Source organism: Vombatus ursinus, unplaced genomic scaffold (genome assembly GCF_900497805.2).
Source record: "Vombatus ursinus unplaced genomic scaffold, bare-nosed wombat genome assembly UNPS02000582.1, whole genome shotgun sequence".
NCBI lineage: Eukaryota > Metazoa > Chordata > Mammalia > Diprotodontia > Vombatidae > Vombatus > Vombatus ursinus.
In genome coordinates this window covers 37,096,045-37,110,898 of record NW_020940360.1, presented here as the reverse complement: position 1 = coordinate 37,110,898, position 14,854 = coordinate 37,096,045, and the positions used below count along the sequence as shown (strand labels likewise).

The 14,854-nt window shown below is 37.5% G+C and overlaps 1 protein-coding gene across 3 annotated transcripts in view; it reads left to right on the top strand.

Annotated features, from left to right (window-relative positions):
• The window catches only part of PPIL6 (peptidylprolyl isomerase like 6), a 61,826-nt gene that overhangs the window by 29,957 nt on the left and 17,015 nt on the right, over nucleotides 1-14,854 (top strand). For 2 of the 3 annotated variants that reach the window (XM_027854932.1, XM_027854950.1), the window contains exons 4-6: nucleotides 3,763-3,825; nucleotides 3,915-4,062; nucleotides 8,286-8,342. In XM_027854932.1, the coding sequence (XP_027710733.1) occupies nucleotides 3,763-3,825; nucleotides 3,915-4,062; nucleotides 8,286-8,342 (268 nt within the window). The remainder of the gene's footprint in view (nucleotides 1-3,762; nucleotides 3,826-3,914; nucleotides 4,063-8,285; nucleotides 8,343-14,854) is intronic. The other variant, XM_027854940.1, reaches the window with a different exon arrangement.

The window sequence follows — 14,854 nt, the reverse complement described above, 5'->3', positions numbered from 1 at the left end:
AACATGTTCAGAGATAAAACTGTTCCTCTGAAGGTATAGGGATAAAGGAAAAAATAAGATAAAGACAGGTCAGGGGTTAGGATGGGGTGAAAGGCGTTGAGATTCCTCACAAATAGAGTAGGTAGGATAGAGTTCCTATGAAGGTGGAGAACAGGCCAATGAACTGGATTAGAATTGGAGAAACCAAGAGAGTGAAAAGGCCAGGGCTGGGCTAACGTAACAGAATCTCCAGTGTCAGGCGGGGAGGTCTTTTTTCAAAGGAGTTTCTGTGGCAAATGCGTCCTTGTGCCAGAAGGGGCAGAACTTTCCAGGTAGTCCTAGCCTTTAGCAGAGAGCATTTCATGGCAGCCAATTCCCTTTGGACTTAGACTCCAAGAAACCTAATCGTGAGGAAATTTATCAGCCTTTTAAGTTTTCATCAGCCTTGGTACATAACACCTCATTAGAACCCTCAGTAGCCCCTTCCCTCTGGTTGGAGGTGGAAGAAAAGAACTCCTTCCAGAGCCTGCACTTAAATAGAGCTCCCTGGCCAACCATCTCTTCATTTTCCACCATTTCCTTTGAACTCGACGTTATAATGCCTCAACACCAATTTTGAACTTTTTGTGTGTTTTCTTTTCCTGTTAGATTGTAAGCTCCTTGAGGGCAGGGGCTGTCTTTCCCCCTCCCCCATTCACATCCTCAGTGCCTGACAAGGCATCTGACACATAGTAGGTGTTTAATAAATGTTTATTAATCGATTGCCTGAGCCCCACTGTTCCATACCTGAAGGCTAAACTCCTGGCCCTCCTCCATTCTTCATTCCCTCTATTGACAGACTTTTTCCTATTCTTCACTAAACCTAATCTCTACTTATGCTTTTGATTCCATACCCTCCTTACATCAGAACCTTGCTTCCAGCATTCCCCATCAGTGTTTTTGTGCTCTTTTCTTGTATTTTAATCACTTCCTAATAACTCCTTCCCATCTGCCTGTCAAATGAGAGAATGTATGTAAAATATTTTATAAATCTTAAAGCACTATACATAAATGAGCCATTATTACCTGCTTACACACACAGTAAGACCTTCCTCAAAGCCTTCCACTGACCCCTCTCCCCTATCTAGTCACCATCCCATCTCTCCTCTTCTTTGCTACTAAATTAATTTTAAATATTGTCTCCATTGCCTCCGCTTCCTCATTATTCACATTTTTGTCAGTACCTTAATTTTTGCCTTCCATCTCCCTTCCCCTCACACCTCTGAATCTACTGTTTTAAAGGTCAACAGCAGTTGTTTGACTCATTCTTCTCTGGCATCTCACTCGCTGCATCCTGGGCCATCGCCAGTCATCTTGACTTATGTCTTGCCACTGCACTCAAATGACTCTGGAGGAGAGAGAGAGGCTGACATCTTTGCCCAGCTCTGCCTCACTTAAATCTAATTCACTAGCAAGTGAAGTCATCATCCCTGATGTCATTGATCCTCTTCAAAAAGAAGGATAAACAATATCCAATCAAGTACTGTTGATACAACTTCAGCTTACACCTACCTGGTCAAATCCTAGTATATAGGCCCTCATAACCATGGGCAACATTTAAGCCTCCACCCATCTTCCTCCACCATTACCAGACTCATCTTCTTTATGCACTGATCTTAGGACACAAAATCTTCCTCTGCTCAAAAATCCCTACACCAGTCAATTAGACTACTTTTTAATCTCCAATGTACTGCAGTTTCCTGAATCTAAGCCCTTTGCTCTGACTTGTTCCCTGTGCCTGAAATGTCCCTTTCCTCATTTTGTTTATTGAATTATTCTTTAAAGCCCAACCCAAAAATCACTACCTCCCTGAAACCCTTCCTGAGTCTCCAGCAGATTATCCACCTCACTATCATGTAATATTATGTTATAGTTTTCTGTGTCTTAATCCCTAACCATTTTACTTACTCCATCAAGTTAGAAACTGCATTTTGTCAAAATTTTCTATCTAATCCCAACACAGTGCTCTGCATATAGTAGATGCTTAATGTTGTTGAATTGACTGTAGGATTAAGCTCTTTTAGATACTGTATTTTTGCTATCCTACTCAAGAATCTTCCCAGTGATTAGTGGGGATATGGAAAGGAACAGTGCTATATCCTCTGAGCAGTTAGAAGACTCATTTTGTGGTAGGATTTGAGCATGTATAATAGGGTGTTATATTTGCATGAGGCCTTGACCTCCATAAAAACCAATGACCCTTCTCTGCTTTCTAGTTTTTGCAGTCTTTATTGCTCACTTCTCAGTGAGACTTTATAATAGTCCTACCCACCTTCTTCTGAACTATTGTCCACTGTAAGTTAGGAATAACAAAATGTCCCAGGGAAAATAGATAGATGAAGATTTTTAAATCATTAACCTGAAGCAGGAATTCTTAACTTTTTGTGTGTCATGAATTCCCCTAACAGTCTAATGAAGCTTCCTCTATGGATCCTTTATCAGAATGATGTTGTGTTTGTTTGTTTGCTTTTGGCAATCAGGGTTAAGTGGCTTGCCCAGGGTCACACTGCTAGTAAGTGTTAAGTGTTTGGTCTGAGGTCACATTTGAACCCGGGTCCTCCTGACTTCAGGGCCAGTGCTCTATCCACTGCACCACCTAGCTGCCCTCAGAATAATGTTTTCAAAAGCATAAAATAAAATACATAGGATTACCAAGAAAACTGTTGAAATGCAGTTATCAAAATATTTTACAAAACAAGTTCACAGACTCCTGGTTACGAACCCTTGTCTAAAAGTTTTAAGAAGCTAACCCACTCATATTTCCTCCAATTCATCTTTTAAAAATTTATTAAGCATTTATTATTTGGAAAGCACCCTGCTCAAAGCTAGGATTTATATAGGTAACACATATGAAGATGAATAAAATTTGTAAATACTGATTATATATGTACATATATAGAGTTATAATCTATGATGCACAGGGAGGTTAAGTTGATTTGCTCCAGGTCATTTATTTAATTAATACATTGATTATATAAAGAAAACCCATTTCTCTTTCCTATTCTGTTTTCTACATAATGTTTTCTCTTGAGTGATATCATTACTCTTAACTTTTATAATTAAGGATTTATATAAATTCAGAGGCATATAAACTTAATCATAATTTGTATTCATATAATAATATGGATAATTACAATTAGTATTTGATTTCTAAAAATAAAAATGCATGTAGTAAAAATAGACATTTTCAAACAAATAATTTATGTTTTACTTCATTTTGTGCTAATCAGGACAAATAAAGTTATTTTAAAAAATAAGAATCATAGGTGATTTAAAATTAACTTGAAAATTGAATATGAAATTCAATAGAATGTAAACACCTTGAGAACATAAACAGAGATTGTGCTTTATTTTTGGTTTTATATGCCCTATATAGTACTTGGTTCATAGTAAGTGCTTTAAAAATGCCTGTTGATTGAAATGTTCTTTCCTTAAAAAACAACAACAACAACAACACTATAGTATTATTCTGTTTGTGGATGCCCTTTCAAGGGCTCAGACAGTTTCCCTCAAATGTGTATTGTCAGCATGAGAAAAAAAAAGGTGTCAAATCTAGGTCAAGATAGAGGCATCAGTATTTGAAGCTATGCTGCCTCAAGAAATGTTTTTGGTAGAGTATAATCAAGTCAGGATGAATTTTCCTTCCAGATAAGTTCAAAATTTATGGTATTTTGTTGGGTCATTGCTATGACTGCATTATTTGACTTTGATATTTTTTTCTTTGTTTATTTCCTAAATTAATAGCGTCCCATGGTCTTCTTGGAAGTTTCAATAAATAAACAGTCCATTGGAAGATTGATATTTGAGGTAAGAGATAATTTTTTTAATTACCCTTTTGCCCCCAAAATCTGAAATTTGAGAATTTAATTTTGCAAATTATCTTTTCTGTTTTTTAGCTCTATGCTGATCTTTGCCCCAAAACTTGTCAGAACTTTCAGACCTTATGCACGGGGAATGCAGGGTTTTCTCGAAGTGGTTTAAAATTGCATTACAAAAATACTATTTTCCATAGATTAGTAAAAAGTGGTTGGTTACAAGGAGGAGGTAAGTTGTTTTGAAATAAATTTAAGTTGTACCAATAAATCAGCATATCCAAAATATTATTTTATTGAACTATGTGAAATTAATATTTGAATTGTGTGGTAAAGCTTTTTAAAATTAGTAATGAAAGAAAAGGCTTTCCTTTTTTAAATAATTATCAGTGGGAAACGTGTCAAAAGTATACTACCAGATCTCTAGGGGAGTGCCTCAGGGATCTGTCCTTGGCCCCATGCTGTTCAATGTCTTTATTAATGACTAGGTTGAAAGCATAAATGGTATGCTTATCCAATTTGCAGATGACACAAATGTTAGCAACTTTTTTTTTTTGGTGAGGCAATGGGGTTAAGTGACTTGCCCAGGGTCACACAGCTAGTAAGTGTCAAGTGTCTAAGGTCGGATTTAACTCGGGTCCTCCTGACTCCAAGGCCAGAGCTCTACCCACTGCGCCATCTAGCAGCCTCTGACACAAATATAATACTGATAGACAACATGTTAGATGACAGGCAGGATCCCAAAAAATGTCTTGATATGCTAAATCAGTGAACCAAATCTAATAAAATAAAATCTGGCAGAGAAAAATGTAAAATCCTACACATGGGGTTAAAAAAACAATCAGCTTCCCAAGTACAAGTCACCACATATGACTACATGAAATGTGAGTGACAAATGTGTTGGTTTTAGCTGAACAGAAAGCAACAGCAGGAGACATCAGAACCCCAAAACTAACAGCCATACATTACGTCAGTTGGGGCATCATATCCCCCAGGACGAGGGAGGTGACCATCTTGTTGTACTCTGCCCTCTGTAGACTATATCTGAAAAATTATATTTATTTGTGGAGAGCACATTTTAGGAAGGACATCAGCAACTGGAGAAAACCCAGAGGAGGGACACTAGCATGATGATGGGCTTTGAGACCGTGCCTTATAAGAATTGGGGGTGTTTAACCTTGAAGAAAAGACTTAGGGGGTACATGATAGCACTCTGAGTACTTGATGAATTGTTACATGGAAAAGAGATGAGGTGTCCTACTTTGGCCAAAGAGGGCAGAATTAGGAACAGTGGGTAAAAGTGGCAGTCAGATTTCAGCTTGATGTACGTCTAAATTCCTAACTCTCTCAAAATGGAATGGGCTGCCTCAGGAGGTAGCGAGTTCTCCCTCCTTTGATGTCTTGAATTGAAGGCTGGATAGCCCTTGGAGATATAGAAGGAGTTCTTATTCAAGCACTAGTTGAACTAGATGGTGCCTGAGGTTCCTTCCTTCTCCCTTCAAGATTCTTCCATTCTCTAATTGTTTTATTTATTTTTTCTAGGCCTTTATTTTGTCACTCTACAAACCAAGTGCCTTAATAACAATAATAATAATAAAATGAAAATTTGAAAACATCTAGATAGATGGCTTTCCATCAGTAGCACTCATTAGGCACTGCTATCTACAACCAATCTGAGTAATTTAAACATAATTGGCTTGTCATGGAGAAGTATTTGCTTATATTTGATGATATTGGCAGGTACTTAAAGAAATTATATTTAAATTTCCTTCCCTCTTATGTTTCCCCTCCCCATATAATTTTGAGCTTTATTTTAAGAGACTGAGGGCCAATAAATGCAGAGCAAGGGCTATCCTTGGACTTTGTTTCGTTCATCTTCCTGATCATCCAGTAATTAGCTGCATGGCCCTCTTAAAAATTTACACCCTCATATGACCACCAGTCAGGAGACCTCAAAGTAAGAGTACATTTGAGAGGAATTAGGGAAATAAATGAGTGCCCTCCTGATCTATTAACTAAGTCAACAGCATGATTTTTATACTTGTCACATCAAATTAGATCATGTGATATTCTTTTCCTCCAATACAGATAATGCACAAACTTCTCCTGTGTAGAGTTCCCAAACTGCCTTTAATATCTGTCTCTGCTTTTTAAACATGACTGGCGTCTGCATTCTAAATAAAAGTTTGCCCTTGCTAGAGGGTAGTTAGAGTATAAGACATAAGGAAAATAAGAATATTAGTAGTTTCCATTTATTTACATGAAAAACAGGAGTAGACAAAATTGTGAAGTAGTTTATATTTTTGTAATTCAAATCAAACTTTAACACAATTATTTATTGCTTTAGAATTCCAAAGAATTTATATTCTAATTCTGCCCATTTTACAGCAATATAGGCAGGAGGAAATGAGACAGCATGGTATTGTAGAGGGAGCTCTGGACTTAGACTCAATAGACCCCAGTTTATATTCTGGCACTGCCATTTATTAATGGACAAGGGTAAAGACATTTCAATTCTCTGGGCCTCAGTTTCCTTAACCTGTTTAATGAGGAGCTTGTATCAAATGACATCTCACTCTATAACTTGATAGTCTATGATTCTGTGGAATTACTTTTTTTTTTTTTTGAAGCATTTGGGGATTAAGTGACTTGCCCAGAGTCACACAGCTAGTAAATATCTGAGATCAAATTTCAACTCAGGTCCTTCTGATTCCAGGGCAGGTGCTCTACCCTATACTTGTGCAGGCAACTCTCTAAAATGTATAGCTACTACTACTACAGGTTGTAGACCAGGTACTGATCTGCATTTGTAAGAGGGCGTTTCCTCACTGGGAGTTCCCTACATTAATGAAATCATCACAAATCTGGTTCAAAAAAGAAATGCTTGTGCAATTGATTATTTTAACCTAAGTGCAGTAACTTACCTAGAACTCTATTTGATTTCTTATTATTAGATTCAGTCCTTCATTTAAGTCATTTAAGAAGTTTTCTTTTTCTCTCCCATTTATGTTACCCTACATATTTAGCTATTTCTCACAACTTTGTTTAAATCTGAAATTTGATAAGCCTACCAGCTATTTCTTACTTTGTAACTGGTTCAGTGTACTAGTCATGTGACTCTGGGAAAATCACCTAATCTCTGTCTTAGTTTTTTCATCTACAAAATGGGGGATAATAATAGAGTCTACCTCCCAAGGTTGTTGTGAGGATCAAATGAGATAGTATTTATACAGTATTTGTAAATTTGTAAATAATTATGTAAAACATTTGCACAGTGCCTGGCACATAATATGCATTATATAAATGGTAGCAATCATGATGATGATGATGATGTTACTGTCGCAGCTAGAATCAATCTTACAACAAAATTCCCATCTGTAATTATTACTTTCTGACCTATGTGGTGTACATTCATTTTCCAAATCCTAATCTTTTTGTATTTTTTATTCTGTATCTTACTCTCTTATTTGAAGAGGCGCAATGATAAAGAGGACATAATGACTCAAGTTCTGGGCTTGGAGTCAAGAAAACCTGGGTTCACTGCCAGGTCTGAGAGTTACTAGTTGTGTGATCCTTGGCAACTTTGCTGTGACTCAGCCAAATCCCTAGGACTTAGCTACTAAGTCACCGACTACCTTAGTGAAGGGAGCTCCCCCAAGCTGGCATCCCCGTCTGTCAAGCCACATGTCCAAGTCAATTGCAGGTTTTTGTCATTTGCACCTCCATGGGACCTCATGCATCTGCCTCCTTTCCACACCACCCTACTTCAGGACCTCATCACCTCTCCCCTGGACTATTGCAATAGTTTCCTAATTGGTCTCCTTTTTCCATCTCTTCACTGTGCAATTTATCCTCCGTACAGCTGCCAAAGTGACAGTATTAAAGCATGTTATTCCCACGCTCAGTAAATTCCACGGTGCTCTGCTGCTTCTAGGACCAAATACAAACTCCTCTGTCACTGAAAGCTCTTTGCAACCTGCCTTCAACCAGCTTTTCCAAGTTTGTTACACACTCATCCCCTTTAGTTACCTGACAATCCAACCAAGTTGGCCTTATTGATGTTTCTTATACACAATCTTCCAGCTCTTATCTCAGGTCCTTGGCAGAAGCTGATCCCCATGCTTACAATGTATCCTCTTCTCTCCTCCAAGTCTTTGGATCCAGTAAATGCCACCACCTACATAAGGCCTTTCCCGATTCTCCCCCAGCTGCCAGCACCTCCCCTCCTCTCCACCTAAAAAAAAAAAAGTCACCTTGAATTTACTTTGTAAATATTTTGTGTTCACTAATAAGAGTACATAGTTTCCACTGATAAAATGTAAGCACAAAATCTGTTTCATTTTTGTCTTGCATTCTCATTATTTAGCATAATGCCTGTCAGAGAGTAGACATTTAAGAATTATGTGACTGATTGATATTCACATAATTTTTTTAATATTTCTCTCCATTATTCAGATATCGACATGGGAAAAGGCAATGGTGGTGAGTCAATTTATGGACCAGTATTCGAAGGTATATAATGTATCTTTAAAATATTACCAGTCTACCTATCACCAATATCAACCTGTATCATCTATCATATTGATATTTTGATATTAGCAAAAGTAAATATCATATACAAATACAAATACATAGTAGGCCTAAGCCAAACTTCTAACCAACAAATGGATGCTGATTTTCTGAAGTGTCTTTATTTTGCATTTAAAAATAGTCTGTCATTGTTTAGTCATGTCCAACTCTTTGTGATCTTATTTGGGGTTTTCTTGGCGAAGATACTGGAGTGGTTTACCATTTCCTTCTTCAGCTCATTTTACAGATGAGAAAATTGAGGCAAACTGCTGTTAAGTGACTTGCCCAGGGTTACACAGCTAGTGAGTGTTTGAGGCTAGATTTGAACTCAGGAAGATGAGCCTTCTGACTCCAGGTCCAGTACTCTATCCATTGCACCTCCTAGCTGCCCAGAAATAGTATGCACACCCACAATTAGGAAATGCCAGTTAGCTTTAGTATTTTACATTTTATCAGCAGTCTGTAATTGACCACAGCTGGGTACTTGAGTCCTATATGTTTATGTTATAGACCATATACAGAAACTGGCTTATTTTAAATGAAGATAATTTGAGACAATTAAGTTGAAATGAGAGGAAGTGTGTTGAAGTGGATGGAAAAGAGCCCTCAAAGCCAGAAGGACCTGGGTTCAAGTCCTGCCTCTGACAGAACAGTTATGTGACCCTGTACAAGTTTCATTTAAACTTCATGTGCTCTTGGCAACTCTCTAGGACAATTAATTGCAAAGAAAGTGGCAACTTTCATTGGTAGAGGGAGTTTCTTCATCTTGTAGTTCCCTATACTATGGAATCACAGATATAGTCCCTATCCCTATTGAATGGAAAATTTATGTTCAAAATAATTGATAAAGAACCTCAATTTTAATATAACTAAAAATAAGGGAAATTTTAAAGTCTTTCTAATGATTCTTAATTCAATTTTTTTTAAAACAACAAACTCAATAATTTTTACAATCATGAATCAAGCTTCTCGTTTTGCCTGCTAATTTGCAAATGTACTGATGCATTCTCAAATTGACCAGTTTCAGTATGTGGGATTTAAGATTAATTCATAAATATTTCAGGTATATAAACTTCATATCTCCAATTGTTGGCTCTCCCTTAAACATAAACATAACTCTTTATTTTTAGTAGCCATCAAACTATTAAGCATCTTAATTTCTTTTTTAATAGTATTTTATTTTTTCCAATTACATGTAAAGACAATTTTTAACATTCATTTTTAAAAATTTTTGAGTTTCAAATTTTTTTCCCTCCCTCCTACACCTACCCCTCCCAAAAAATGGTAAGCAATTTGATATAGATTACACATATACGATCATGTAAAACATTTCCATATTAGTCATGTTATGAAAGCCAACCAAAAGAAAAAAACCTTGAAAAAAACAAAGTGAAAATAGTATGCTTTGATCTGCATTCCTACTTCATCAGTTCTTTCTCTGGATATGGATAGCATTTTTCATCATGAGTCTTTTGGAATTGTCTTGGATCACTGTATTGATGAGAAGAACTAAGTCAATCATAATTGATCATCATGCAACATTGCTATTACTGTGTACAATATTCTCCTGATTCTGCTCATTTTGTTATACATCAGTTCATGTAAGTCTTTTTGTGTATGTGTGTGTGTGTGTGACAATTGGGGTTAAGTGACTTGCCCAGGGTCACACAGCTAGAAGTGTCAAGTGTCTGAGGCCAGATTTGAACTCAGGTCCTCCTGACTCCAGGGCCAGTGCTCTATCCACTGTATCACCTAGTCACCCCAGTTCATGTAAGTCTTTCCAGGTTTTTCAGAAATCATCCTGCTCATCATTTCTTACAGCAGGATAGTATTCCATTACGTTCATACACCGCAGTTTGTTCAGCCATTCCCCAATTGATGTGTATCCCCTCAATTTCTAATTTTTTGCTGCCACAAAAAGAGCTGCTATAAGTATTTTATACATATAGGTCCTTTCCTCCTTTCCCCCCTTAATTTCTAATATTTATTTTATCAAAACAGCAAATCTAAAATAGTTTTTGTGATATTTGCGTAGCAGCTGATTTTTTCTTAATAAGTATAAACAATGTTACTTTTCAATATGGTGACCAAAACCTTAAAAAGGCACATTGATATTTCAGATTTAGTTTAGATTATTGATTAGTCTACCCTTATTGATTTGCTAAATATACATTTATGTTATAATTACTTTAAAAATAAAGATTGATGTATTTAATCTTTATTGTGGGGCAGCTAGATGGTCCAGTGGCTAGAGTGTGAGGCTTGAAGTCAGGAAGACTCATTTTCCTAGTTCAAATCCAGCCTCAGACCCTTACTATCTGTGTGACCCTGGGCAAGTCACTTAACTCTGCCTCAGTTTCCTTATCTGTCAAATGAGCTGAAGAAGGAAATGGTAAACCACCCCAGTATCTTTGATAAGAAAACCCCAAATAGGGTCACAAAAAGTCAGACAAGACTGAACTGATCTTTATTGTAATGTTTTCTAAATTAGAAACTCAGAGGGATCTGCTAATTTTAGGAGTAGACCCAAAGAATAAAAATAAAGACATTTTTAAAATATTGAAAAAAAAAGTTCAAAGAATTAGAAAATTACACAGTAACTTAGAGTAGGTCCAGGCCTGAAGAGTACAATCCTAATCAATATTCTGTGAATTATTAGATCATGTAAAAATAGCAGATAACTAATAGCAGGGAACAGCATCTGCAAATTGATTTAATCATACCCTTCTGAGGAGTAGTAGGTTAAGGAAATAAAGGTTATACTTTGCATATAGTCATTGCTCCATAAATGTTTTTTCATTCATGTATTATTAATTTTATGTAACCACATGGAGAGAATTATATATATCCAAATTGTCTCATTACAATTTTTGTCACTGGATATTCATGCCATTTTGGTTCAGTCAGTCTACACATGTATCAAATAAACATGCAAAGCTCATCAAAATACAGGAATTAAGGATGGTCTTTATGAAAATGAAAAAGTGATTTTTCATCATGTAAATGAAGGTTTCTGATAGCAGCCAAAAAGGTTAAATTTTTACATAGAGTTGTATGTTAGAAATACCACCAGTTTTAACCAGAGAGTAATAACTACCACAGTCACATCCAGTTGTAAAACAGCAAATGCTGGCAGGAACTTATGAATCATGGAAAATGTAATAATAGGGTTTTGAATTTCTACCGTAGCTTATAAATGTCCTTGAAGTTTCTTTCACTTTTCACTTTTCTTACTTAACCCTGATTATAAAACAGAGTTATCATCATTGTGCTGATTTATCCCAGTATCTGAGCATTCATTTTCTAAATCTTTACCCCAGATTATTTAGCAGATTGAACAATTGGAAAATAATTTGTCAACATTAAAAATAATTATAAGACTGAATTTAGGGAATGATTAATAGAGAAAATAGGATTTTAACTGTATCCCTTGGAGCATGCATGGGGAATGGGCTCTTTTAAAAAGGAACCCTATCTCATGTAGTGTCATTACTAATCCCCCTCCCTGGCATAGTCTGATTACCATGTGTGTGCCATGAAATGGCCCTGGAGCATATTATCTGAAGATTTATTGTTATGTAACTTGAGGTTCCTTAGGTTATCTAATCATAGAACCATCAAGATACGTGTGGAAGCAGAAAATTCCTATGTTAGACCTGCTAGGTCATTAAGGAGTGAAGCATGCTTAGGACGCTCTCACTCTTCATCTCCTCCCTACAACTGCCTTCTCTGGCTTCCTTCCAGTCTCAACTGAAATTCCATCTTCAAATCCCAACAAGAAGCCTCCTAACCCCTCTTGATGCTACTGCCTCTTTTGATTATTTCCTATTTATCCTATATACAGCTCGTTTGTATATGTTTGTTTGCTTGTTGTCTCCTCAATTAGATTGTAAGCTCCTTGAGGGCAGGGATAGTCTTTTGCTCTTTATGTATCCTTAGTGTTTAGCACAGTGTCTGGCACACCATAAGTGTTTAAAAAATGTTAATTGACTATTCTTGTATTCTCTGCTCCCTGAGTGCAAGTTGTAGTAGGGCTAAAGAATCAATGTCATAGCTCTCTAGGTGAAGCCTGGGAAACAGAAAGAGGAAAGAGGTCACTCTCACCCCTCAACAGGAACCTCCTTCTGATTTTGCCATCTATGCCCATGGCACCACTGGGTAGTCTGTGTCCTATTGTCATTGAAAAACTTGGTTTGATTCAACTCAATTCATTCAACATTTGTGAATGGTTTTCAAGAAAATAATTGCGAACTACAAAACTGAATCTTATCTAAACTGTGTCTCCCCTATTATTTAGCCCAGCACTCTACTATTGGCATTTATTTATTTTATTATTATTATTGGGTGAGGCATTTGGGGTTAAGTGGCTTGACTAGAGTCACACAACTAGTGAGTGTTAATGTGTCAGATCTGAAGTCAGGTTCTCCTGACTCCAGGGCTGGTGCTCTATCCACTGCGCCACCTCGCTGCACCGGCATTTATTTATTGAATGAATGGAAGAAGGCAGGAAACACTTTCCAGTTCTTGGGAAGTGTAGCTTCCTAGTGTAGGCATTTCTGAGGATGCCCTGCTAGGTGGCACAGTGGATAGAACATGAGGCCTCAAGTCAGGAAGACTCATTTTCCCAAGTTCAAATCTGGTCTCAGATACTTACTAACTCTGTCACCCTGGGAAAGTCACTTAACCCTGTTTGCTTCAGTTTTTTCTTCTATAAAATGAGCTGGAGAAGGAAATGGCAAAGCACTCTAGCTTTGCCAAGAAAACCCCAAATGGGGTCTTGAAGAGTCAGACAGGATGACTCCACCCTTGCAGAGTGAGGTGTTGCTGAGGGCCAGGTACCTCCTGCCATGTTGTGCCCATTGAATCCTGCCTGCCATTCTCAGCAGAAGAGGAGCAGCTGGCACTAAGCCACAGAGGGAGGTTGGACTCCCTAGTCCCTTGAATACACCTCCCGTCATACAATAAGGCATTCCTAGATTTTGGAGCTGGGAGAGCCCCTGGAAGTTATCTGGCTCTATAGTATAAAGACATTCAGTGACTTTTCCATAGGTTACAAACAGTACGACAGGGTTGAATAGAGATGCTTGATACATGTTTATTGATTGTCTTAACATAGGAACTTATTGAACATTTCTTTCATTCAGCATAATAAACGATATTTATCTTTGAACTTCAAATGATCATACATTTGAATTAGTGGCTAGACCTGTGATTTCATTGGTATAGGAAACTTCCCAGTGTCTTACAAGGTTGCCCAGGTTAAGTAAGTGACTTGCCCAGGGTCACACGACCATTATGTGTCAAGAGGCATCCACATCTTCATAGCTTCAGGGCCAGCTCTCTCTCCTGTATACTATTTTCGTGCAGCATGGAGGCTTTATTGAAAGACTAGCAGGCTGATACACTTGGTGGAGCTGTGAATTGGTCTAATCCTTCTGGAAAACAATTTAGAATCATTCCTAAAAGTCACTATGCTCTGCTGCCCTCTCTTATATGTGTTTATTATATTGTTTTGCATATTAACTTGAAAGATATTGGGGAGGAAAGTAGAATAGGGGATAAAAAAAACACAGTATATGCTTCTCTGCTCTGAAGAAGCATATATTTTTATCTGAGAAACAATGTGTTCATGTACATCTATGACATGTAAAATATATAGAATAATATACAATTAATACAAGAGAGTTTAGGGAGCAAGGACACCAGCAATTGGGGAGATCGGAAAAGCTTCCCATAGAAGAGAGTGCTTAAAGGAATGGGTTCTTAGAGGCAGAAGGAAGAATGTTCCAGGCTCAGAGAAGAACCAGTGCAAAGCTAAAGAGACGGAAAACCCTTTAGAAAGAACAGCAAAATTGCCAGTTTGGCCAGAGTGTAGACCCAAGGAGGGAACTACTATATAATGAGGCAGGAAAAGATAGGTTGGGGCCATTGTGTGAAGGGCTATAAAAGCAAGCAGGAGTTTGGATTTTCTTCTGGAGGCAGTAGGGAGTTTATTGTGTAGGGAAGTGACATGATCAGATTAGCACTTAAGGAAAATCACTTTGGCAGTTCCATAAAGGATAGATTGGAGTGGGGAGAGACTTGGGCCAAGAAGAGCAAAAAAGGAAACTGTTAAAATAGTCCAGGTGAGAAATTATGAGGTCCTGAGTCAAGATGGTGACTACCGGAATCCTAAGAAAGGGATGGATGCAAAAAATTTTGTGGAAGTAGGAGGCAGATTCGGCAATTGATTGGTTATATGAGGTGAGGGATAGAAAGGGGTCACAGATTGTGATCTGAGGTTGTGAAACTAGGAAACTAGAAGCATGGTGGTATCCTCAGTAGAAATTGTGAAGTATCAAAGAGGGATAGGTCTTAGGAGAAAGAGAATGAGTTCTGTTTTAGAAATGCTGAGTTGGGGGACAGCTAGGTGGCGCAGTGGGTAGAGCACCAGCCCTGGAGTCAGGAGGATCTGG